At 42.1% G+C, this 26,207-nt stretch overlaps 1 protein-coding gene across 1 annotated transcript in view; it reads right to left on the bottom strand.

The window, feature by feature from the left end:
* Fto (FTO alpha-ketoglutarate dependent dioxygenase) overlaps nucleotides 1-26,207 on the bottom strand; it is a 362,312-nt gene that overhangs the window by 220,172 nt on the left and 115,933 nt on the right. The window contains exon 4 of the mRNA XM_036187370.1: nucleotides 17,040-17,183. Coding sequence (XP_036043263.1) covers nucleotides 17,040-17,183 — 144 coding nt within the window. The remainder of the gene's footprint in view (nucleotides 1-17,039; nucleotides 17,184-26,207) is intronic.

Below are 26,207 nucleotides of genomic sequence, written 5' to 3'. Positions count from 1 at the left end.
CCTTGTGTCTTTCCTAGGGTCCCGTTTTCTAGGTAGCCTCCCTGGAGTTGTGTAGCAGTCTAGTCATCTTTGTTTTACATCTAATATCCTACTATGAGTGAGTACATACCATGTTTGTCTTTCTGAGTCTGGGTTACCTCACTCAGGATGATTTTTTCTAGATCCATCCATTTGCCTGCAAACCTCCTGATGTCATTGTTTTTCTCTGCTGAGTAGTACTCCATTGTGTATATGTACCATATTTTCTTTATCCATTCTTCAGTTGAAGGGTATCTAGGTTGTTTCCAGAGTCTGGCTATTGTAAGAGTGTGAATTGTTGACACCAAGATTGGAAAAGCACAGGGACAAATAGCCAAACTAATGGAAACACATGGGTTATGAATCAAAAGCTGTGGAGCCCCCAACTGGATCAGGCCCTCTAGATAAGTGAGACAATTGAATAGCTTGAACTGTTTAGGAGGCACCCAGGCAGTGGGACCCAGACCTGTCCTTAGTGCATGAGCTGGCTGTTTGGAACCTTGGGCTTACACAGGGATACTTTGCTCAGCCTGGAAGGAGGGGACTGGACCTGCCTGTACTGAATCCACCAGGTTGAATTGAATTCCCCAGGGGAGTCTTGGCCCTGGAGGAGATGGGAATGGAGGAGAGAGCCTGGGAGGGGGGGAGATGGGGATGGATGGGGGCGGGAAGGGGGGCGACAGGGGAATCCATGGTTGATGTGTAAAATAACACAAATATAATAAATAAAAAAAGGAGAGAAAAAAAGAAAGAAACCTCTGGGAAAATATGAAAAAAATAACAAACAAACAAATTACAAATGTTGTATGACAAACATCATTGTCAACTTCAGGAGATTTAACATCGCCAGGGAAGCATATATTGGGGTGGGTTTATGAGGGTGTTTCCAGAAAGATTAACTGAGTAGGAAGACCCACCCTGAACTAGACACCACCATCCCATTGGCTGGGGCCCTGGAGTGAAGAAAAGGGAAAAGCAAGCTGAGCACCAACACATGTCTGCTTTTTGCCTGCAGATGCAATGGGACCCACAACCTCACAGGTGTGTAGCCATGCCTCCCCCACCATGATGAACTGTACCCTTGAACATGGAGCCTAACAAACCCTTCCTTAAACTGCTTTCATCATATTCTGCCCCAGCAATGAGAAAAGTAACTAACACAAATGCTACAATCATGCTGTCTTATTGACTATAGGTGGCAGTATAAATTGAGACAGTTATGAGAACTCCATCTTAACTGTTCTTACTTAAGACTTCTTTGGCTAGTCAAGGTCTTTGGTGGTTATGTATAAATTTTAGTAACTTTATCTTCTATTCTTGAAAAAAATGGTTGATAGGAATTTCAGAAAGTTCTTAATTCATTTGGTGGTAATATGGACATATTAACAGAACTGGGTTTTTCTAATCCATGAACATAGGCTACCCATCCTTTTACTTGTGTCTTCAATTTCTTTCAACAGTGTTTTATAGGTTTTGGTATACAGAACTTTCGACTTTCTTGATCAGACTTATTCCTGCATAATTTCTTTTGATATTATTGTAACTGGGATTGTCTACTTTGTTTTTTGAAGTTTGCTTTGTATATAGCGGCAACTGATTTTTTGTTTTGTTTTGGTTCGCTTTTGGTTTTTGGTTTTTCAAGACAGGGTTACACTGTGTAACGGCCCTGGCTGTCCTAGAACTAGCTCCATAGACCAGGCTGGCATTGAACTCAGAGAGAGCCACCTGCCTCTGCCTCCCACGCGTTTGTTATAATCTTCTTTGTAGTTATGTCAATAATAATTGGTGGCTTTGGTAACTGATCGGTTCATTTAATAATTGGAGCTCCAGACATAGCATGTCCACATATAAATAAGTTCCTGGCTTCTATCACCATCTTTTCTTCTACTGTTAGTGTCATCGGAGTGCTGGAATTACAGGTGTGCACCTTGACCTCCCTGCAGTACCTGATGTTTTATGTTTATCTTGTATCTTGCAACTTTACGGCATTGATTAGTTCTAACAGGGTTTTTGTTTTACTTTTTGCATTCTTTTTTTAGAGTTGCTCATATCTAACATCATCTGCAGTCACAGGCAGTTTTACTACCACCTTTCAAATTTGAAAGCCTTATTTTCATTTTGCCTAAATGCCGCATCAAGTGCTAACAGTGGGCAGCCCTGCCTTGACAAGTGTGCGTAGTCTTCTCACATATGACACTGAAAGATGCTGAGTCTGTCAAATGTTTTTCTGCAGCACTTTCAATCATCACCCGATTTATCCTTTTATTGGATTAATATAACATACAACCGTAAGTAATCAATATGCATATGCTTAGCTGTCCTGCCCACCAGGGATAAAGACCAGCAGATCTTGGCATGTGATCCCTTTGTTACTGAGTATAGCTTGCTAATATTTTGTTAAGGATTATCTATGTTCCTCAGAGATACCAGGCCAGTAATTGTCTTTTCTCCTACTGCCTTTCTCTGCTGTTATGAGGGTGGTGACAGATTCATCACTCACACCTGGAAATGTTCTTGCCTCTTCAGTTCCTTAGGAAATTTTTAGAAGGACTGTCATAGGTTCTTTAAATGTTTGGTGTTAAATCTGGCAAAGCCCTCAGAACCTCGGCTTTTCTCTGCTGCGAGGCTGTGATTACTAGTCCATAATTATCACTACACGTCTGTCTGTGTTTGAGTCTCTCCTTCATCACAAGTCTGCCTCAGCAATGGTATGTGTCTAGGAATTTATCCCGTTGTCTAGGATACTCAATTGGTTGGGATAAGGCCATTGGCAGCAGTCTCTTAAGATCTACTGCACTCCATTGCACAAGTCGTTAGGATTTTGCATTCATTTCTGATTTTATTTCTCTGTTATTTTTCTTAATTTTGTTGAACTTCTCAAAAAACTAGAATCTTAGTTTTGTGTATATTTTCTATTGTCTTTCTGGTCTCTATTTCATTCATTTCTACTCTGTTATTATTTCCTTCCTTCTGCTAGTTTCAAATTAGATTTTTTTCTCTTCTTTTCCTAGTTTCTTGAGATAGAAATTCAGGTTGTTTATTTGTGGTCTTTCCCCTAATATAATCATCTACTGTTATAAACTCCCCTCAGAAGTTTTGGTAGTTTTGTTTCAATTTCCATTTCTCTAAACATGTTTTTGGTTCCTTTTTTTTACATCATTTTAAGAAACTGGTTTTTGAGGAGTTCTAAAATTTCAGTATATGCGAATTTTACAGACATTCCAGTCCGTTAACCTTACAGAAAAATACAGTACACTGATATTTCTGCATATACATCATTGTGGTAAAGATGAAAACATCAGCTTCTTGTGCTGGGGATTTAGCTCAGTGGTAGAGAGCTTGCCTAGCAAGTGCAAGGCCCTGGGTTCGATCCTCAGCTCCACAAAAAAAAAAAAAAAAAAAAAAAGAAAAGAAAGAAAGAAAGAAAGAAAGAAAGAAAACATTAGCTTCTCAGAAGTGTCATTACTTGTTTTGTGGCAAAATATATCATCTAATCTGGGGATGCTTCATGTGTGCTATACACGCCTGCTGCTGGCTGGAAGGCTGCTCCAGACAGGCTGTTAGCTCCTTTGGGTTGACATGGCTTTCCAAGCCTGTTGTTCATTGACGTTCTGTCTGGATGATCGAGCTATTATTGAAGATAGGGAGCTGAGCTCGTCTACTCTCTCATATATATTGATAAATATTTCCTTCATGTATTTAGGTACTCTGGTGTTCATGACTGTACATTTGCAACCACTCCATGTATAATGGTTTACCGACTTCTTGTTACTGCGCATGACCTGCACCTCTCAGGAGTTTGTGACATAAAACCTCACTTGTCTGATGTAAGTACAGTCACCTTTGTCTTCAGTTGTTACTTCGCACATTACTTCTCTTGTTACCCACTCATCTCCAGGGAGTATTTGGCTGCAAGAAGCATCTGGTGGGCAGCACAGACCACAGTCTTCCCTTAGCTTCAGTTTTACTTTCTGCTGTTCCAATTACTGGTAGTCAACCCAATCCAACATCCACATCTACATCACAATGGCACACCAGGATCACCTCAAGTATCAAATCTTTGTGACAGATGATCAGAAGATCATCAGCCCCTGTCTGAGTGTCACAAAAGTCTCACTTTACTCCATCTCATCATGGAGGCTCCATATCACCCCTCAGCACAGGGAAAGGGGAGTATGCTCTGAGATGTCTGGGGGAAATCCACACACATGGAATTTTATTAGGGTAAATTATACTGATTCTATTATTCACTGCTATTAAAAAGAACTTCTATAACAGCATAATTATAGTTATTACTATTAATCTCCTATACTTAACTTATAAATTAAACTATCATAAATTCACATTATAGGGAAAAAACAGGGTATATCAGGTTTGGCATACCTGTAATTTCAGGCATCTACTGGGTCTCTTGGAACAGGCTGATAAGGCGGAGCTACTGCAGTTGGGTTTTGTTTTTTGAAAAATCCATGCAGTAACTCTGTAAGTGCACACGATTAGAGATCTGAATCCATGTGTTTACTGCCATTTTTTCCTTTGCTTTCTGTTAGCCTTTTTGCTTTCTTCCTCTTGTTCTGGCCTCCTCTACGATGTGGTGACGTTCTACAGTGGTACCTTAGATTCCTTTGCCTGTATCATGTGCATCACTGCCTGTTTCTCTGTGTAACCCACAGCCACGACAGTCTGTTAGCTGACTAATGACACCACCGCCAGAATGCTGTGCCTCAGTTGGTCCACTCACACTCTGTGCTTTATGTCAGTTCAGATCCTTCACACAGTGTGTCCATTAGCACAGCTACACTGGTTTTTAACACTTTGTCTTTGAACTTTAATGGGAGAGTTATTATTTATGTGACACAATTACTTTATTAGAGAATTCTGAATTGTAGTCTTACCTTTGTAGTGAGTTTCATACTCTGTTTTCATTTTGTCAGTCAGCATCCTTTCATTTCCACAAGAAGATGTCTCTTTAGCAATTCTTATCGACAAACTGAATGGTAATGAACGCCTAGATCTTGTGTTATGTAGATAAGAATTCTCCTTACTGTTATTTCTGAAGGACAGCCTTGTCATGCTTAGTACTATTTGTTGGCAGATTTTCTTTGGCAAAACTGAATATTTCATTCTTCAGAATATTTGGGGGGGAGCGTTATTTATTTATTTTATTTTTTATATTTATTTTTATTTATTTATTTTGCTGAGAAACCACTAATTTCTAAGTGGGCTGGCCTGCAGCTTGGTCAACAGACAGTTAGGTTGATATCTGGCTCCTCAGAGGCAAGCCTGGACTGTCGGTCCATAATATGGACAGACCTCTGTCCTTGGTTTATGGGAACTAGCCTAGGACCTGGACCAATAGGAGCAGGCCAGGCCTGGCTTACAGGCACCACTCTGGCCCTAGAGTCTGTGGAACCATCAGCCTGGATGGAGTCCAGTTGCCCAGATGTGGTTCCTGTGTCAAATGTGGCATACAAGTGCTGCAAAGACAGTCAACAGGGAACCTGCCCGGAGTCTGAGTTCACAAAGACAGAGATCCTGGGGCTCTGCAGGCCAGACTGGAGTCTGGGCCAGTGGAGATAGGCCAGGTGGTGGCGAGACTTGGCATGTCAGGCCAGAGTTCATTGGGATAAGTCTGCTGTCATGTTCACAACAGATAAGATACTCACTTCACTCCCCACCCCTGCAGAGCCTGTCTCCCTCAGTTCTATGCTCCCCACTCCTGCAGTCTCTGCCCCTCAGTTCTATGCTCCCCACTTCTGCAGTCTCTGCCCCTCAGTTCTATGCTCCCCCACCCCTGAAGTCTGTGCCCCTCAGTTCTATGCTCTCCCACCCCTGCAGTCTGTGCCCCTCAGTTCTAAGCCCCCCACCCCTGCAGAGCCTGTCCCCCTCAGTTGGAGTGAAGGACGTGACAACGAAGCTCCAGCCCTTCCTGCTCCCCCTTGTTTTATCCATGCTCTAGCTGCACACGGCCCTCTCTCCTCCAATGACTCTGCCCTCTCTCCTCCAGTGACTCTGCCCTCTGCCCTCCAGTGACTCTGCCCTCTCTCCTCCAATGACTCTGCCCTCTCTCCTCCAGTGACTCTGCCCTCTCGCCTCCAGTGACTCTGCTCTCTGTCCTCCAGTGACTCTGCCCTCTGTCCTCCACTCTGCCCTCTCTTCTCCAGTGACTCTGCCCTCTCTCCTCCAATGACTCTGCCCTCTCGCCTCCAGTGACTCTGCCCTCTCGCCTCCAGTGACTCTGCCCTCTGTCCTCCAGTGACTCTGCCCTCTCTCCTCCAGTGACTCTGCCCTCTCTCCTCCAGTAACTCTGCCCTCTCTCCTCCAGTGACTCAATTACTCTGAAGGCATTCTTGTGCATAGATAATTGTTCCAATACATTTTGGCGAGGGTGTGGTGCTGAAAACTCCTATTTCACTATATTGTTCGAATGTAAAAGATGACTTTTATACTTGTTTTAAAAATGTAATATCCAGTGGGGCAGTGGTGCCTTTAATCCCAGCACTCGGGAGGCAGAGCCAGGTGGATCTCTGTGAGTTCAAGGCCAGCCTGGGCTACCACATGAGTTGCAGGAAAGGCACAAAGCTACATAGGGAAGCCCTGTCTCGAAAAACAAAATGTAATATCCAGGACTATTCAATAAGAGAGACACTGAGACTATGTCAGCACTGCCAACTAAATGAGACACAGACATTGGAGAAATATAGTCACTCCTAAAAACAAACAATGTCATCAAATGGAGGAGAAATGCAAGGAGAATTAAATAAACTTGTTAAAAATATTATTACTACCTTATATAGTCTTGTAGTTTGCAAATTCTCTACTCATTTCTTATTAATTTCCCTATAACATTTTTCTTTTCTCTGAAATTCAGATGCACCATGTTTTAAAGATACAAATGGAAATGTTCAATGGAGAGGTATTCAATAACAACAACAACAACAAAAGAAAACCAACAAAACAAACAAAAAGGAATGGTAAAGCCTGTCCAGTGAAGGTTAAGTTCTGTAAATGTCCAGGACCAAAAGCGTTTCTACAAACACACACCCAGGGCTAGGTGGGCGGCCCAGCAGTGGGGGCTGCCTAGGACTGCAGGTCCTGGCTTACATCCCTAACCATAGGAACAATGCCAAAACAGGCAGAAGCAGGAGAAGCTCACCTCTGTCCTCTTGTTTTAAATTAACTTGTAGAGTGTTTACTTTGCTGTTGTGTTTCAAGGAGAACAGAGTCTCGAGGTTAATAATCCATTTCTGATTTCTAAAGATGCATGAAGATTTTTAATCCCACTTTAGCAAGAGACACTTTCTCACTTTCCTCCTCCAAGCTGCAAGCCTTCCAAAGGCAGTGCGAGGGAGGGGTTTGGGGAAACTGAGGACTTTCGTCCTTCTTTCTATTTGAGACAGAAAAGTTGAATGGAGCTGTTTTTTTTTTTCTTTTGTCTCATTTAGACACGGCCACCACTCCTGCCTACTACTCAAGTAACTCGTGAGGTGACCTAGTTAATGACTGCAGCACAAGCAGCCCAGACACCTCTAATTCTGGGCCTTCACAGGCTTTCTGATCTTCTAACTCAGGTCTTACATCCAGGTATCGCCAGCAGTTGAAGAATATGTAGACTGGTAATAATATTTATACTATTGTAAATTATATAAATTATATTCATATAATAATATCATATCCTCAGTAACCAGTACAAAATTAATTTTACATTCAAGCAAGATGATAGCATAGCTTTAAGATATATCTGAATAGTGCCTGAGGAGAAAAAGGGGCATTCTCTCTAAGTATGTTCTAAGTTTCTGTTTTGAACAAGCCTCTAAGTCAGAGGTTCTCTACCTTCCTAGTGCTGACACCCTTTAATGTACAGTTCCTCATGTTGTGCTGACCCCAATCATAAAATTATTTTCCTTGCTACATCATAACTATAATTTTGCTATTGTTATGAATTGTAGTGTTTCTGATGGTCTTAGGCGGCCCCTGGGAAAGGGTCTTTTGAGCCCTAAAGGGGTCATGACCCACAGGTTGAGAACAGCTGCTCTAAGTGCTATGTAGTTCACACACACGCACACTCACATATACTCATATACACAACACACACACACACACACACACACACACACACACACACACACACGGATCTTTCCTAGTCAGGAATTGTCAAAGATAGAATAAATATTCTCTTTTGCCTATATGGCAAAGATCTATCATCATGAAATAAAAATAAGGAGAATACTGGTTTACTCATTCACTGGAGTCAAGAATACACACACACACACACACACACACACACACACACACACACACACACACACACACACACACACACACACTAACATAAATATATATTACCACTTCCCAAAAAGTAGTTCTCTAGAAGAAAAGCTAATACTTATAGACCAAAAGTTACATTCCAATGGGAAACGTGCCATACGGGAAGACTGAATCAGGACAGTTATGTTCAATTACTAATCTAATCATGAGCTGAAAGCTTCAAAAAAAGATTATTTTATAAAACCAATAGTCCTACCCAGCTATGACGCCTAAGAAGTACAGCATGACCAGCATGGCACAATAACCCCTAGAGTGCAGTAGTGGCAGGCATATCCTGGCAGTAACCAACAGCTCTCTAGTTAGACTTAAGGCCCACTTAGAAAGAGGAAAATCATGCCTAGTACTAGAAACCTAGCCAACTACCCAGGTGAGTGAGGTCAAAGATCTGGGAGGAGATCCTACAGCTGCCACTTTACTAAATCAGCGTGATAACTAACTAGATTCTAAATACTTACACCCACAGGCAAGAATAACTCTCAGCCCTCATCAAGGAGACTATTACAGAAAACCACGACCAATCAATACACAGAGAACAGGTAATGATGTGGGGCCCAGCCCCAGTGGACCCATCTCCAGCACAACTCCTGCACCTGAAGCTCAGGGACCATCTCAGGAGAGGGGACAGAAAGGTTGCATGAGCCAGAGGACCAGGATATCTGCCTTGAGACTGAATCTCCTCCTCGAGATGTCAGGGAAACCACACCCACGAAATCTCATCAATGTGGCTGCCTAATTAAGACCAGATCAAGGACAGCACCAGTGGACAAGCCAGCTGGGAAAGGAGAATCCCATGGTGCCTCAACCCTAGACTGGGAGCTACAGGCAACTCAGGGATACCGAGAAGTGAGAAACAGTTTTCTTCAGGAAAGAGCACTCCGACTGTTTATCCAATACCAAACAGTCAACCCTGAAGTCATATACAAACAAATAACATTATGTGGACTGAGCGGTGGTATTTATATATTTGGTTTATATATATATATCACAAAATGGGACACCTCTCATGCTTCTGGAGCTGCATTACACAAAAAGGGAGTCCATTTTATCTACTGAAGCCAGGAGCAATGACTCAGGCCTGTAATCCCAGAATCTGGGAAGCTGAAGGAGGAGTCTCTGAAATTTAAAAAAAAAAAAAAAAAATTCTGCTAGCCAATGGCAGCAGGCAGGGATTCTCCCTGCCCCGGGCAGGTATGGGACTACCCTAGTTCAGCGGGGCTCTGAAGGGATGAAATGGGAGGGGGCCATAGGCTCTATGCCAGGGAGGGAAGAACACTTTTACCTCCTGGGGTTTTCATAGATTCAGAAGAGAATGCACAGACTGACTAGCATACTGTGTTGTAAAATTCTATGGTATCTCATCCCTATTGAAACTAACATATGGAGATGAAACACGGGTCACTATGCAAAGAAAGAGGAAGCCATGAAAGTCTAAATCTGTCTCTAGAGATCTCCGGGGATTAGCTAAAGGGACATTTGTTTGGGGAGAAAATTCAGAATCTGTCCCAGTGCAGTGCTTTCAAGGGTTTCTGCCTATATAGCCAAGCATATTCCCATGAAGTAAAAACAAAGCCCATCCTTGTTTCGCTCATTCACATATTCAATAACTGCTTATTAAGTACTTACCATGTCCAACTTCCTCTGTCAAGTCTTATAGAAGAGATAAAGCTAACCCAGCCCTGGCTCAGCTCTTGGGAATCTAAGCACAGTCATCTTTACAACAGTCCAGGAAAGAGAAACACAAGATCCCGTGACTACATAATTCGTAGACAAAGCATGAAGACCCTGGGTTTCAGATCCAGTGCTTTGCATTTAAACACATAATTCACTCGGCAGGTTGCCTTGAAAAAAATAAGTGTTACATGTCTCCAAAGCTCATTTCTGCTTAAAACCTTTTCTGAGATTGAGCTTACACCTCATACAATTCTCCCACTTAAAGATTACAACTGATTGTGTTTTTAGCACATCCATATGCTACATGACAATCTTTAGAGCAGTCTTCCTTTCAAAACGAGTCTTGGGGCCTGGGGAGATGGCTCGGTGGACAAGAACACTTTGAATAAGTATGAAGATTTGTGTTCAACTCTCACAGGGTACAGAAATATGAAAAGTTTGGTGTGGCAATGTATGCCAGTAACACCAGCACTGGGGGAGGGGGGTTGATGAGAAGAGGGCTGAGACGTGCTGGCCACCAGGCCTGGCTCCAGGTTCAGGAAGAGACCCTAACTCAACAACTCAAGAGAATAAGGCAGAGTGATAGCGGAGGACATCCGCCTCTGGTCTCTGATCATGCACTGCTGATCACATAGGCACATACACTACATACACATACATATCCCACACTCGCACACAGATGTTTTTAAAAAGGGAACCCTGTACACATCAGCAGTCAGTCCCCATCAATCTTCCTCTGGGTGGGGGTGGTCAGAGCAAAATAACTATTTCTTGATGATCTCGTAACAGGGAGTAAACACATAAAAGCTTCCAGCACAGTACCTGACCCTCAGTGGACACCCATCATATGTATATGAGGTAAACACATGAACCTGGGTATGATCAGAAAGTATCAGAGAGAAGAAAATCCTTTCAGAAACCAAAGAGCATGCTCGGCTTTCTGTTCACAAGACATGGCTCTCTCCCAAGTTCTACTGGATACCAAGAAACAGGAAGCTAGTCACAAAGCATAAGTGTGAAATGTCAGCCTCTGGCCAGATGTGTTAGAGTGAAGGTTTCAGGAGATATTCTCACCCGGGTACAAAACCCATCAGCCACCGCGCATTGTGCCATCACTAAAGATAAGTACTCCACCACAAGTTCACATTAGACAAGCAGCTGGAACTGTCCTGTCATGTTTCTACCTTTCAGAGTGGAAGCAAACATGACAGGTGCTCACTTGGCTGTTCAAGCACTTTCCACTGAAATGGCAATTCCGCACGCTTACGGGCTGCAGCCTCGAGTTATAATTTATTACTGTTTCCCTTATTCCCTTGCCACGGCAGAAAACAGAACATAGCACCTACATCTCAAGGCCCGTGAGAGGTAATAAAGTATAATTATTTTGAATTTATGATTAAGCCATAAATTACATGTACTTTTTCCTTCAGCTGGTCACTTAGAGGCTGGGGGAGGAAGGGAATGGGGTCAGAAGCCTTTTGCTTTGAATAAAATGTCTAAGTCTAGGCAGGGCTAAGGAACACCTGAAGGATTTACAAAGATACTACAGTCTCCAAGTAAAGCCCCAAGAGAGCCCCCAGTCAGGCTAAGTTAAATCCTAGTGACCTCTGTTCTTCCTGCCCATGGGGCGACAGCCTCCAACTAGAGTGCCCATGTTGCCTTGAAAAACAGAAGCAGGCGTCACCCTTCAGGTTACACCACATCAAATGTTCACAGTGTTCTGGCCTTGCTGCCGCTAAGCCGCAAGTATTTCATAGATGGGGAAATAAATCTGAAAAAAATGACCAGGTTCCATAAGTAAAGGCAGCCTCAAACAAAGTATTACTGGTTAGCAGAGTTCCATTCAGCAGTGGCCAGATGCTAACTCTGTCACCCTCCAAAGCCAATTGGTGAGATTTACCACTCTTGTAGTTACTCTGTGAGGTGATGGAAATATATGTGTAAAGCCATAAGCTGCAAAGCCCACAGAACTCAGGGCTTGAGGCAGGAGAAGTGCCCACATTCAGCACTCTTCTGTCACTGCGTCACCACGCTGGTTCTCCAGTATGCCATGGCCCGGGTCCCAGTCTCTACAGTAAGGCCCACACTCCTCTCCTGACTCCTAACAAGTACAGTGAGAAATAAGGCACAGGGAAGCTCTCATTTTTACATTGAGGGCCAAAACTCAAAGATGTGCTGACACTGTGGGGCTATGCATAGTAGTGCAGTGAACTAGTGGAACCCGCTCAGCGGACAGGAAGTCCTGCCTACAGTCTTGCATTACTCCGCTCTACACAGTGGTAAGTGAAAATAAAACCCAACAAAGCCAGGCATTTCAACTTCTGTGGTCTCTTTCTGCTTCAGCCAAGGATTCTGTTTTTGAATTTGACAACCAAGGTCTGCAGCAGCTGGTTACAGTACTAACAACAGACATTTAAAAATGAGATTCGGCTGCACTTAAGTAAGAAAGAAACCAGAGATCAGCCATGAACAGTGACATTCAAGACATCACGGTGATACATGAAGGGGGACCAGCAGAGGGTTGCCCAGTGTTTACTCACCTTTGTCCCCAAACATCCCACCTCCACACCCAGCTCCTGGTTAATGAACAGAATTTAGCTGCTGTCCCTTGAACTGTATAATCCGCTCCACAAAAAACAAACCCAGTTTGTCTCCGAGCACTCCGAAGTCCCTAACTCCCAGGCTACAAGCAGTCTATGGAAAACAGCTGTGGCAAAATAAATCATTCGACCCTGAGAAACACCAGAGTAAATGGTTTTTTTCTTTCTTCTTCTTCTTTTTTTTTTTCCTCCTCTAAGTGTGTTTTGAAGTCCTGGTTGGAAAATTAGTGAAAATTGTAAATCTGTTTGCAAATCTGGTCTTGTCTAACTCTGAGATTAGGGCAAAGATTCCAATTTAAAAGTAAAACCGTGACAACCCCGTGAAGTGTGTCCTCAGGCACTGCCAACAGAGCTTCGCTCACACCCACGGCCGTGGATTTATTACCGGCACCCGACACGTTTCCCATCAGACACCCCTGGAGTAGTCACTTGAGACAGTGGGGTTCGGGCTGCACTTCCTCTGCAGACCAATATATTATTATAAATTGAGCTAAACTGTTTCCTTTCTGTAAGTGTTGCGAAGTTCAGACTTCAGTTATCAGAGGAGGCCCAGAGCCGTCCAGGGGGCTCCTTAGTATTTGGATTTTTAAAAGCTAACATGAAAAGGCAACACTATACAATGGTTGCTTTTATTATTTTTTCCAAATTATGAGTTTTTAAATAGGAGATGGAAGAAAATTCATTTTAAAAATCAAATACGGTATCTTCATAAAAATACATTCTAAATGCAGACTTTGGGGTACACTTGCTATGCCTGAAACAGTGTAGTAGAAACCAACAATGTCACCTATGTCTGAAGGCAAGAGGTAGAAAGTACTAGATTTTTTATATCCTGAATATCAACTTCCAAAACCAGCACAAATTTCTTGAGTTTATCACCTACAAGTATACAATGCCTAGAGACTCAGTGAATGTTTGAATATGTACATTCCTTGTAATAACATCAAAAGGATAATGTAATCAATTAAATGTTTTGATAATGTAATTAATGTTTTCACTACTAATCCAGCTATTAATTTAAAAAAAAAAACTTTGAAACTGGATAAAACAAAAACCAGAATACTGTCATCCTTTCTTCCCTTCTTGAACCACAATGCTTCATGGAGAGAAGTGGACTGAAGGCCCAAAGCAGGGGGAGTGCAGGGGTAGGGTGAAGGGACATGGGGGCACCTGGGGAAGAGAAAGTGCAGGGGTAGGGTGAAGGGACATGGGGGCACCTGGGGAAGAGAAAGTGCAGGGGTAGGGTGAGGGGACATGGGGGCACCTGGGGAAGAGAAAGTGCAGGGGTAGGGTGAGGGGACATGGGGGCACCTGGGGAAGAGAAAGTGCAGGGGTAGGGTGAGGGGACATGGGGGCACCTGGGGAAGAGAAAGTGCACGGGTAGGGTGAGGGGGCATGGGGGCACCTGGGGTAGAGAAAGTACAGGGGTAGGGTGAGGGGACATGGGGGCACCTGGGGAAGAGAAAGTGCAGGGGTAGGGTGAGGGGGCATGGGGGCACCTGGGGTAGAGAAAGTGCAGGGGTAGGGTGAGGGGGCATGGGGGCACCTGGGGTAGAGAAAGGCCTGGTGTGGGAATGCTGAAACCTAAGCTGACTCAACTGTCAGGTTCTAACTCCTAGGTCTTATTTGTTGTGTAACCATAAATAAGTCTATCAGTCTAACTAGAATTCTTTTATATAAATAGCTAATATTTGCCTCTCGGGGTTACAAGAAAAATAACAGAATGCTTCACTTGTCATTAGTTCATAATACATGTGCTTGCTATTAATACTACTACTGTTCCAGATATGCAAGTGTGGGAAGAGACTGGGCAGGAATATATTCATCACATATGAAACTTGTTTTTATATTCTTTCCTTTTATTCCTTTTCTCTAGGATGAACATAAGCTGCTTTTTAAATTATGTATATACATGTGTGTCTGTGTGCAGATATATGATGTGAGTACAGGTACCAACAGAGCCCAGAAGAGGTTGTCAGACCCCCTGGAGTTACAGGCAGTTATAAGCAGTGCATCATGGGTGCTAGGAATTGAACTGAGCTCTGCAAACGGAGTACACATTCTTTACTACTAAGTTATCTCCCTATCTGAGGAAATCATAGAAGATGTTATTAGATGCGCAGAAGATTGCAGAGCTTTTACAATGCAAATCCACTGCTTTCATACACAGATAAACAGGAAGCTATTTGAAAAGCCTCCATTCTGGCTCTTATCTCCTCCACATACACAAATTATTCAGAGAAATTACCAAGAAAGTATCCCAAGAGAAGTCTTTTATTTAGATTCAAGCCAAATGTCCAAATTTTGGGAGAACAAAGACTTAAGTTACAATCTTCTTATACAAATAGCATTCAATGATAGGGACAGGGATGTCAGAGTGAAAGCATGGATCCCAAGCGAGGTCAAAAGAGAATGAAGGGAGAGATGGCCTTGACACTAACAGCCAGAGTCCAGCATCCTGAGATCCAGTTGATAGGACCACAGTTAGAGCAGGCAAAGCACCACCCGTGAAGCCTGTGGCTGGCACAGTCCCTGCTCTGCCACCTACGGAGGGAGAGGTGACAAATCTGCAGCTCGGACATGCCCCGCAGAAGGCTGGTTAGTCTGCGACTGCATCAGCGAACAGATTTGTACTCTTGTGTAGCAAGATCCAACAGGCAGTAAGACACTGCACTGGAGCTGCAGCAGGATACAGCACTAAGTCCCACAGTTCTGCCAATCCACATGCAAAAAACCAAGGAAAACGCCTCAGACTGGCCTAATGTTATTAGTGTGTCTGTCTGTCTGTCTGTCTGTCTGTTGGGCCAACCCTCGCTTTCTCTAATGTGAATAATCTTTATCTCACCAAGGAGATCTCATTTTAGCATCCATTATGCTAATCAAATAACAAAAATCTAATGTCTGATATTAGGAGTAATAATGAGATTCTTTTTTTTCTTCTTATTGCTATGCATTTTTATTGGCATATATTTACTGTGTGCTTAATTTGCATAGTGTTCATATAAGCTGTTAGTCTCTTGCTTAACAAAGCACAAGACTCAGGCTCTGAGATCCAGCAATGAAAAGCAGTGTGTACTTACTAGTCTTTCAGTTTCTCTACAAAACTGTAGTTAGGTCAGGTAATACTGGTTTCCCATGTAAAACACTAATATAAAATCTCCTTCAAAATGAAGTTTATTTCAGTGGTAGGAAAGAGCAAGTTTTTGAGAGAACTAGTACATGACCTATAGAGTTAACACGTGACTATGGCAAGGACCCGGACACTGACAGGCAATAAACCAAAGTCTGGAAAACACTAATGTGTACTTCATACTATGAAGTCCTAGGAGGCATGCAGCAAGATTTACCGCTCTCCAATGTCTCCCCAGAACCTTACTCCATATCTGCAATACAGAAACTCCACAAATAACAAACTTAACAGGAGAATAATCCTAACCAAAAACTGATCTCGAGTCCTGGTTCTTCCTAGCTCAAAAGCCAAGAGACCATTAGATCTCTGCAAGCAGACAGGGATAAACAAACCCGGGGACACCAGAAGGCAGAGCCTAGGGGAGAATAAACTGAGAAGCTATCTCTGTTTATGCATACACACGTGCATGTTCCTGTGGAGGTGCACCTGTGTATGCCAGTACACAAATGTGTGTGTATGCGTGGAAGCTGGGAGTCAACCTTGGTATGTTTCTTCCAATGGGTTTTTTGAGACATAGTCTCACTAGCTTGAGCTGGCTGCTCAGCAAGCCCCAGAGAGCCTCCTGTCTCCTCTTTGGTACTGGGATTCACTAGGGCACATCCTCACACTGGGCCTTCTTTCTGTGGATCCAGCCCAGGTCCTCATACTTGCAATGTCCAGCCATCTCCCTAGCCTATTAGAAGCTTCATGAGTGAAAACACGAAAGAAGCATGTTTGCACATTTTGCAGAAGACAAGTTGAGAATAAATAACACTAGAAACTAAGCAGCAAAAAATCAAAGCACCCCAAACTCCACAGCTCCATTTACTGTAAGCCCATAAGTAATAATTTCCAAAGAATTAAAACACAAGCAGAGAGAAAGAGACCATGGCCAAACCTGAGCAGAAACTGGCTTATTGCTCTTGCAGAGGACCCGAGTTCAGTTCCCAGCACCTATATGGTAGCTCACAACTGTCTGTAATTCCAGTTTCAGGGGATCCAACCTCTTCTCGTCTCTATGCATGTAGAGGTGCACAGACATACATGAATGGAAGCAAATTCACTCACATACAGTAAATAAATAAATATATATTAAAAGATTAAATTAATGAGCTATATGTCCTCAAAAAATTCATTATAAAAACAAAGTAATCAAAAAGTTTATTTCAAAAGACAGACCCCAAATATGCATGCCCCTCATGACTCTAAGCTCAGACAAGTAAAACAGCAGTCCCAGAGTCTCCAGACATTACCCAGCATGAAATAGCAGTCTCCCTGGTGAAGAGGTATTGCCAAGCCTGGTGTCTCGATATCCCAGGAGATCTTGAAACCAACATGCCAAGTGTCAGGATCTCTTCCCTCAAAGCTGGACTCATCCTCACTTTCGTCTTCAGAGCCTGTGGAGATAGGGCAAGTGTTTAGCAAAGACACACTTCATCTACATTCCTGAGCTTTCTGCTGTTATCTTAGAAATTACTGGTCTCTTAATAAAATACAGATGTTAAGTAAAGAACATCCTTTTGTGTCATGATTTCTAAAAAAGACATTTAAGAATATCCTTAGCATGGATTTATCTTTTTCACAAAAAAAAAAAACCCTTAAATATAATAAAGAGGAATCAACCAGAGATTAAGAAGAGAACAAAAGATTATTTTGTTCAGCTCAAATCAAACAAATTAGAAAAGCTCAATTAAGGGGGTTTCAAGAAGATATTAATTACCACAACAACCCAGAAAAAAGGGAATGCTAAAAAAAAAACAAAAAAAACAAAAAACAAAAAACAAAAAACCTGACAAGGTAAAGAGGAAACTACGAAAGGATTCTCTCTCAGTGCAACAGGTTCAAAGAGTTTCAAAAAACTTCCTACTAAATATATTTAAGAAACAGGTAGGTCATTTTAGTGGGCCTCCGTACTGCTTTGGAGCATAGAAATAGACATTCCCAGAATCATTCTATTAAAATAATACATATCAAAACATAAAAGAAAACATGCTTGTACAGAAACCAATCTCCCATCGAATAATCAATGTTAAATTTCTAACTATGAGAACATGGACTCCAGATCCAACATCATATTAAAAGAACATTCTATGACCCGGTCAAACTTGTTTTAGGAATACAAGGGTAGCTCTACAAAATAGCCAATATCCAAAAGCTTGAGATTTAAACTTCATCATATTTGGGGAGGGGGGGAGATAGAAGGAGAGAGGGACAGAGAGGGGGGGGAGAGAAGGAGAGGGAGTGAGAGATATCATTTTAGTGACAGAAAACACAACTAAACAAATCAGTACATTATCCTTCCATGGAACCTAAATATAATGGGACTAAAAGCTACTTTCTCAACATGATATAGTACAGACCTGCCTCAGTCTGAAAGTGAACAGTAGAACTGTACCCAAATCTAATTAGAGAAGGGTGCTGTGGGGCTTTGAAAGAGAATGGCCCATGGGCTCATATATTTGATGCTTGGTTCCCAGTTGGTGGAACTGTTTGAGAAGGATTAGAAGGTGTGAATTTGTTGAAGATGTGCCAATGGGTCTCGGTCGGTCTCTCTCTCTCTCTCTCTCTCTCTCTCTCTCTCTCTCTCTCTCTCTCTCTCTCTCCCCTTTCTCTCTCCCTCCCCCACCCACATCCCTGCCTCTCCCTCTTGCTAGCTTGCTCTCTCTCTCTCTGCCTCATGTTTGTGGATTAGATATGAGCTCTCAGCTACTGCCTCAGCGCTGTGCCTGCCTACCTGCTGCCATGCTCCCCACCAGGATGGTCATGGACTCTAATCCTCTAGAACCATGGGTCCCCAGATTAAATGCTTTCTTCTATAAATTGCCTTGGTCATGGTATCTCTTTATACAAATAGAAAAGTAAGTAACACAGAGGCTTAGCATTATTCTGAGGGGAACGACCAACACAATGGTATCTAGTTAGAGCGGCTCCAAGCTTGGAAGGTTGGCTTGGCAGACAAAGTTCCTGCTTTACAAGCACAGAACTGGTCCAATTCCCCAGGACTCAAATAAAAACGCCCAGTGAGGTGATTCACGCTTATCAACCCAGTGCTGGGGAAGTGGAGACTCATGGTCCCTATGACTTGATGGCTAGCCAGTAAGTCTAACTGGTGAGCTCTAGGCCAATGAGACCCCCTACCTCAAAGGAGGTGAACAATGTTCCTAAGGAGGACACCCAAGGTTGGACTCCAACCTCCTAACGCACACACAGACACATACATAGAGCAATAAAACATAATGAAAATGTCAGTTTTCCCTAATTAACCTATAAATTTGAAGTAATGAATAATAAGATGAAGTAATCAAAATAAAAAAATGAAAATGAAGTAATTTATTTTGATTAACAGTTTAAGTGAGTGGCACTGTTAACTCCTTCTGGTTCACAGAGGACACATTCCAAGGATCCCAGCATAAGTGTAGAGTCTAGAAAGTATGTTTTTCACACATGCATATATCCATGAGGTTCATTTTATAAATCAGTTACAATAAGAGATTAATAACAATAACAAAATAGAGCAATTACAATAAGATGGGCCAATAAAAGCTATCTGAATATACTGTTTCCATGGCTATCTACTTCTGTCTCAAATAGTTTACTGTACTTTTACCTTTTCATTGAATGCAAACACTTCATGGCTACTCTTTGGCATCCACAGACTGCCAGCTTGAGATCTGGAGCTACTGCCAACAATAATAAAGTCTAGCTGAACATCAGCACTGCAGTATGGCCACAGCAGCTGGGATAACTGCAAGTCACCAAACACTGATGGCTTAGTGTACAGCTTGGAAACACTACAGTGAGGGTGACTGGTCCTGGGCAGGACATAATAGGATGGCAGCTTTCATCATGCTGCTCAAAAGGAGGCATGCACTTAAAACTTGCTAAGTGTTTATTTCTAACTTTTCATTTAATAGTTTCAAACAACAGCTCATCACAGACAGACAAAACTCTGAAATTCAAACTCCAGATGATGAGACTACTGCACAGAGGGAAGTCTAAACAAACAAGAATAGCCAGGGGATACTTGTCCTTCCTACACATTGACAGATCAACCGGCAAATGCATCAAAAAGGAAACAGAGTTGGGGATGAAAGTGATGATCCTAGGCATACTGAGAAGTTCGCAGAGGCAACAGTGGAAAGACTTAATCCTAGTCACATAAATGAACGGAACTCACACTTAGAAGAACTGTTCTACTACCTGTCAAATCAGAGGAGACTTCTAGTTCTTCACTTTTTTGTTTTGGGTGTTTTGTTTTGAGTTTTTTGGGGAGGTTTGTTTGTTTGTTTTTTGGGGACAGGGTTTCTCTGTGTAGCCCTGGCTGTCCTGGAACTCACTCTGTAGACCAGGCTGGCCTCGAACTCAGAGATCTGCCTGTCTCTACCTCCCCGGTGCTGGGATTAAAGGTGTGAGCCACCAGGCTTATGTCTTCACTTTAAAAGATCCAGTGTTGGTAAGAGTGTGGCAACCTGGCTCACCCATAATCTCTGTAGAAGACAATCTGGTACTACTTATTAAAGTGTGAATACATGAAGCCTTTGATCTTTGTAAGAATTCTACCTTTAGGGATGCATACCACTGCTCCTACTTACAGAGAGTGACAGAGACTATTGAGCAGGCACTGAAGCTTGTAGTACTGTTTGCTACCTTACCAACTTTAAAACTGAAAGACCAGAAATATGTTCGATATCACTAGCAGGCTACTGCTTGAAGAAATTAAAATATGCACAGACAATACAATATCATGTGACCATCACCATTACTATGACTCAATAATAACATGGACCCACCTCATACATTTTCAAGACAAATGAATTGGCTAGAATTTGCACAAAGATGTAGTGCCTGCAACACTTCTGGGTCCAGAGTAAAGAGACACATGAAGAAGCTGAAGGTGCACACTACCTCTCAGCTCACTAAGTCTATGCTACACATAAACTTTTCAAGTTCATTTAGGAAATATTTATTGAGCACTTGCTATATCCTCAGAAGTGTATTAGGCACTTGCAGTATCTCTTGACTGAAATAATGAAACCAGCCAGGGTACAGAATTCCTTCCACTAGAGTGTTAGTGATCAGCAGTGGTGACTAGCAAGACAGCATTTCAGATTTTGATGCCATTACACTTTAAACCACTGGACTGCACTCTGGTCCCCAAGGGCAAGGTCTGAGGTTTGCCTTCAGAGCTCTGGTGACGGGGAGACAGAGGCCATCGAGGGGCACTTGCACTGAGCTGCTTTCAGTTCCCACCACCCAGTCCTGTGTTAGGTGGCAGGGAAAGAAAATGTTGATTGAAAAGAAAAAATCCTCAAACATCTGTGTTTGTTTGCTTGGTTGTTTTTAAAAGAACAAAAGATGTCAGGAGCATTTGCTGCTCTTTTAGAGAACCCACCCAGCTTTAGTCCCCAGCACCCACATAGTGGCTCACAACTGCCTATTACAACAGTTCTAGGAATCTAATGCCATCATCTGACCTCCACAGACTCCTGCATGCACCATATGTGATGCACATAAACTCACACAAGTAAACACACATACACATACACAACATACTAAAACTTACAGAAAAAATAGAGTATAACATTCCTGCTGAGTAGAATAAACACTGAAGAGGTTTAGAGAAGCTTCAACCAGGACTATAAAGTTCAAAACAGATCCCTGCAGAAAAATGGGACTTGAAAGTCACAGTGTTTGGAGGGCAGGGACACTGGAGGGTTACTGAAGACAAAATGATGCGAAGTTGGAAGTCAGAAATCTGGACAGCAGATGGGCTGGAGAGATGGCTCAGAGGTTAAGAGCACTAGCTGCTCTTTCAGAGGTCCTGAGTTCAGTTCCCAGCAACCACATGGTGGCTCACAACCATCTGTAATGAGATCTGGCACCCTCTTCTGTATACATAATAAATAAATCTTAAAAAAAAAAAAAAGATGGACAGCGGAGCACACAGTACTAGTTCCACCATGTACACATCACCTAACGTCCCCAAACTGCCCAGATCCCAAACTACCCAGATCCCAGACAGTGCAGACCCATACCAACTCCCTACATTCTGAACATCTTCTTCTACAGCAACCATGAGTTCAAAGCAGAGAAAGGAAGGGAAAGAGAAAACGAGGCAGAGAGGGACACAGGGAAAGGAACTTCCTTTATGACTACCCATCCACATTACTTTGTACTAAGTATAATGAAAAGAACAGGTCAAAAAGTCAAGTTTTGAGCCAAGTGGTGGTGGCTCACGCCTTTAATCCCAGCACTCAGGAGGCAGAGCCAGGTGGATCTCTGTGAGTTCGAGGCCAGCCTGGACTACCAAGTGAATTCCAGGAAAGGCACAAAGCTACACAAAGAAACTCTGTCTCAAACAAACCAAAAGTCAAATTTTGGTCTCTGCAAAGCAGAGTGCTAGCAGAAGACCCTTACAGCCACATCTACCTTTCATCAGTTCTCTCAATCTGGATCTAAAGATGGAATATTGCCATATGAGCAGACTCTTAGCCTCTTTCATTTTTCTTTTCCTACTACGTGTTCCCTGCCCTACAGATAGGGTCTCACTACTATAGCCCAGGCTTGCTTCAAAGTCACGGCAATCCTCCTGCCCGTCTCCCAAGTGCTGTAAATACAAATACCAGCATGTCCAGATGCAGTACCTGTTTTTGTCGGTACCTTTTAGGTAAGAGGAATTTTTAATTTATTTCTTTAAGAATACCACCATGTAATAACAAGTTCAAGTCATTTCCTAGGTTAATCCAAAAACCATTTTTAATTATCTTTTGAAACAGGGATGATGACTTAAGAGAAAAAGAAGCTTTACTATCGGGGCATAGCTTAGTTGTAGCTTTTTGAACCTTTCTGGAGGATCTGGGGGAAGTGGTCACCATAGGCAACAGGAGGGCTGCTGGCAGAACCAGCACAGGCCACTGCTATCATGTGGGATGCGTCCTGCAGACACTCCTTTTTATGCATAATGCATAGCTACACTAGAAAACACCGGAATTTGCTACATGGGAGCAGGTGAACCTGTAAGAACTGAAAAGTACTCAGCTTCACCTGCATTCATTGCCTTAACCAGTCCAAATTAGTTGAGTACTCTGTTAGGGGCTGGAGAGATGGTTCATTGGTCAAGAGCTGCTCTTCTAGAGGACTTTGATTTCTAGCACCCACACAGCACCTCACAACTGTCTGTAACTGCAGTTCTAGGGAATTTGACACCCCCCCCACACACACACACACCCAGAGACACCAGGCAGACACATACATATAAGTGGGCAAAACACCCTCACACATAAAATAAAATAGAATAAACAAGCCTAAAAAAAAACTTTGTATTAAAATCCAAATTTCAACTACTCTTGAATGATAAGAGCGTGCATTGTGAGTCAATTACACATAGCTATAGGTAAAATATAGCCAGCCCTCTTACACAAGGCATGACTTCTCTGCTATCCAGAGCCCCGAGGCAGCCACTGCATTTCACTCATTTATGATACCTTTCTGGACCCTAGAGCAAACTCTGTGATCCGTGCTTTACAGCTAGGACACAGAGTGAGCCTGACTGCAAATCAGCCTCATGACCTGCTTCCTAACTACAATTTAACTAGAACCTACTCATGCTCAGTCATTACAGCATCCCTGGCTGCTTTCACATCTCACAGCAAGATAGCCAGGGAACACTAAGACCATAAGACCTTTTGACCCCAGAATAGTTAGGATTGGACCATTTACAGAAAACACTTGCTGATCTCTTCTATGGACTGATGATATCAATGACTTGGTAGAGATGTCAAGGGTAAATACTGATCGAGCCAAGCCTAAACAAAATCATAATATATGACTCTAACAGTAGAATGTGACTAATAACATCCAACACAAAGTAGTTAAAGCTACATCAGTTTGTTTGTTTGTTTGTTTGTTTAATCTCTAGCCCTTTGGCAGAAGAAGAATAATGTGAGAAAGCATGTGCTCACATCTTTGCTACCCCAAGGTGGCAAAATGTTTTGTCCAAGTGGCCTTAATGGTAACAGACATAGCAAGCAGCCAATAGCATGCATGTTCATGGCATTTAGGGGCTGAGTGCACCGCCAAGTGTACACATCCTGGGATGTAGTGGTCTACAGGCTAACCGAGCAGTTGCCTACTTTCCCCTTTGATTTTTGTCCTGGCGCTCTACTCAATCTGGCACCAGCAAGGCCATGAACCACACCAGAGACAGCAAGAGCAATTGGTGCTTCCTGATGTCCTCCATAACAGAAGCCAGCACCTTTGAAATGGGCTCATTAAGGTGATGTTTGGTGAAGGGTTCCTCCCCCATTGGGCTGTGGAGGGAAGAAAGGAGTTGTATGTATGATAAATTTGTTATTGCTTATGTGTAGTATAGCTCACTTTCACTGGGAAATCAACATGTAATTATCTTCAGCAACTGCCACTGATTACTGCCCCACGCTATCTGAAATAGGCAGGGGCAATGGGTTCCTACTTGCCTTTGAGCCTCAGTAAAGTTGGAAAGATTTTAAGTGTCTCCATTTATTTGGCATATGCCAAGCAAACCACAATGTTAAAGAAGTAAAAATATTTAACAAAATTCAGAAGAACAGAAATTTAAAGGTCAAGGTTTAAATATCCATAATGTTCTCCAAAACTCATCAATTTGATTTCTTTCTTTCTTTTTTTTTTTACCCTAGGTAGTTTTGGATAAAAATGACTCCATTTAATTATTGATAAATGAAGTCAAACATTTTGTTTACATTTTAAAGCTATCTGCAACAATACTGTTATACAGGAAACAAAGCCAGAGGCATCAGTGTGATAGTAGAGATTAAATACTAATCAAAATATATCACAAAATTTTCATAATTAACATGTACATTAATAATGTACACTAATAATTTCCTTTATATGCAAGTCTAAAATAGTCACCATTATTTCAAACTAAAAGTGAGGCCCAATTCTTAGCTCTTTGTTCCTATTCCTTCAGTCAACAGCTAAGATTTCAATGTAGGGCAGAGTCAGGAGTCCCCAGCTAGATGCAGAAGAAGCTAGATGAGAATGCCCTACTGAGAAAAGGCATCAAGCTACATGGCTAAACATAGATAAGAATTATGGGTTAATTTAAGCATAAGAGCAAGTTAGTAATAAGCCTGAGCTACCGGCCACTCATTAATAGTTAATATAATCCTCTGTGTGGTAATTTGGGAAGTGGCTGCTGGGCATTTAGGAGTTTCTGGCAGGACAGAAACTTCTGCCTATATATGGCACCCAAACATTTGGCAAGAATTTCCATATAAAACCTCAGAAAGCTTTAAAAAGGATTCTAAACTAAAGAACAGAGTCAGGCACAGCTTCTTGGTAGTAGCATTTTCTTGGGTGGGCTATGTTTCCTAGCTACTCCTTTAAGAGAGGGCTTCCTGACTCAACGCTAGTGGCAAAAACTGCTTGGTTCTTTTAAGACTACCTGCTACCAAACACTTAAATGGGATTTATGAGCAGCAGGTGACAGTTACTTGATGGTGGCATGGACCTAGAAACTCCCCAGAGTTGGGGAGATAGACGTGGCTCAGGAACCTACCTCTGCCATGAAGCTAGATTCTCAGGAAGCCAAGGAATGGGGTGGAGTCAGCCAATTTAGTCCTAGCCACACTACTTAGCAGTTTAAAGACTTATGTGATCAGAAAAAGATAGTGAAATCCAGTAAAGACAGATTCAGATGGAGAAAAAAAAACTCTAAATAGTTCACAGTATGTTTAAAAATTACATAGGCTCGGGAGAGTAAAGAGTAGGTACAGACAGTCATAAAAAAGAAATACATAGTTTTAAAATAATAAAGTCCTTTAAAAGTGAGTAAAGGAATTTTTTAAAGCCATATAAAGATAGAAAATACACAGAGAGTCTGGCTACTGTATGTTATTGTGTTACCTTTTAATTGTAAGACTGTTGAGGAAGGAGCAACAGCTACTAAGAGACATCTGATTATAAATGTTGTTGGATTAATCTACCCTATATATTTTGAAAATGCCCTGACTTCAAAATTTAAGTCAAAACATGTGTTACTTTGGAGAAGAGGTTGTGCTTTTGTTTCCACAGGAATTGAGGGGCTATGGATTCATTCTGGGTTAAGAAAAATAAAGATTCATCAAGGAAGACCCCCTGAAAAATCTCTGATGGGAACCAATGATCCAGATGGTCCAATGTTTCACATTCCCCAAAATAAATTATGGATATCTGTCATTGTTCAGGGGGTTAGTTATAAGTTGTTACTGGTACTAGTCAGGAAAAAAGCAAACCAAAAGAGATTAGATTCAGGGATATCATTATAAAAAGAAAAGGGGGGGGATATAGAAATCTACCCTTTGGATAAATTGAATCTACCCTTTAATCCAAAAAACAACTATTAATCTTGCATATTTTACATTAGTATGGATTTTGGTTTA

Source organism: Onychomys torridus, chromosome 5 (assembly GCF_903995425.1).
Source record: "Onychomys torridus chromosome 5, mOncTor1.1, whole genome shotgun sequence".
Taxonomy (NCBI): Eukaryota; Metazoa; Chordata; class Mammalia; order Rodentia; family Cricetidae; genus Onychomys; species Onychomys torridus.
The sequence above is the reverse complement of the archived record's forward strand: the minus strand, read 5'-3'. Positions and strand labels throughout refer to the sequence as shown.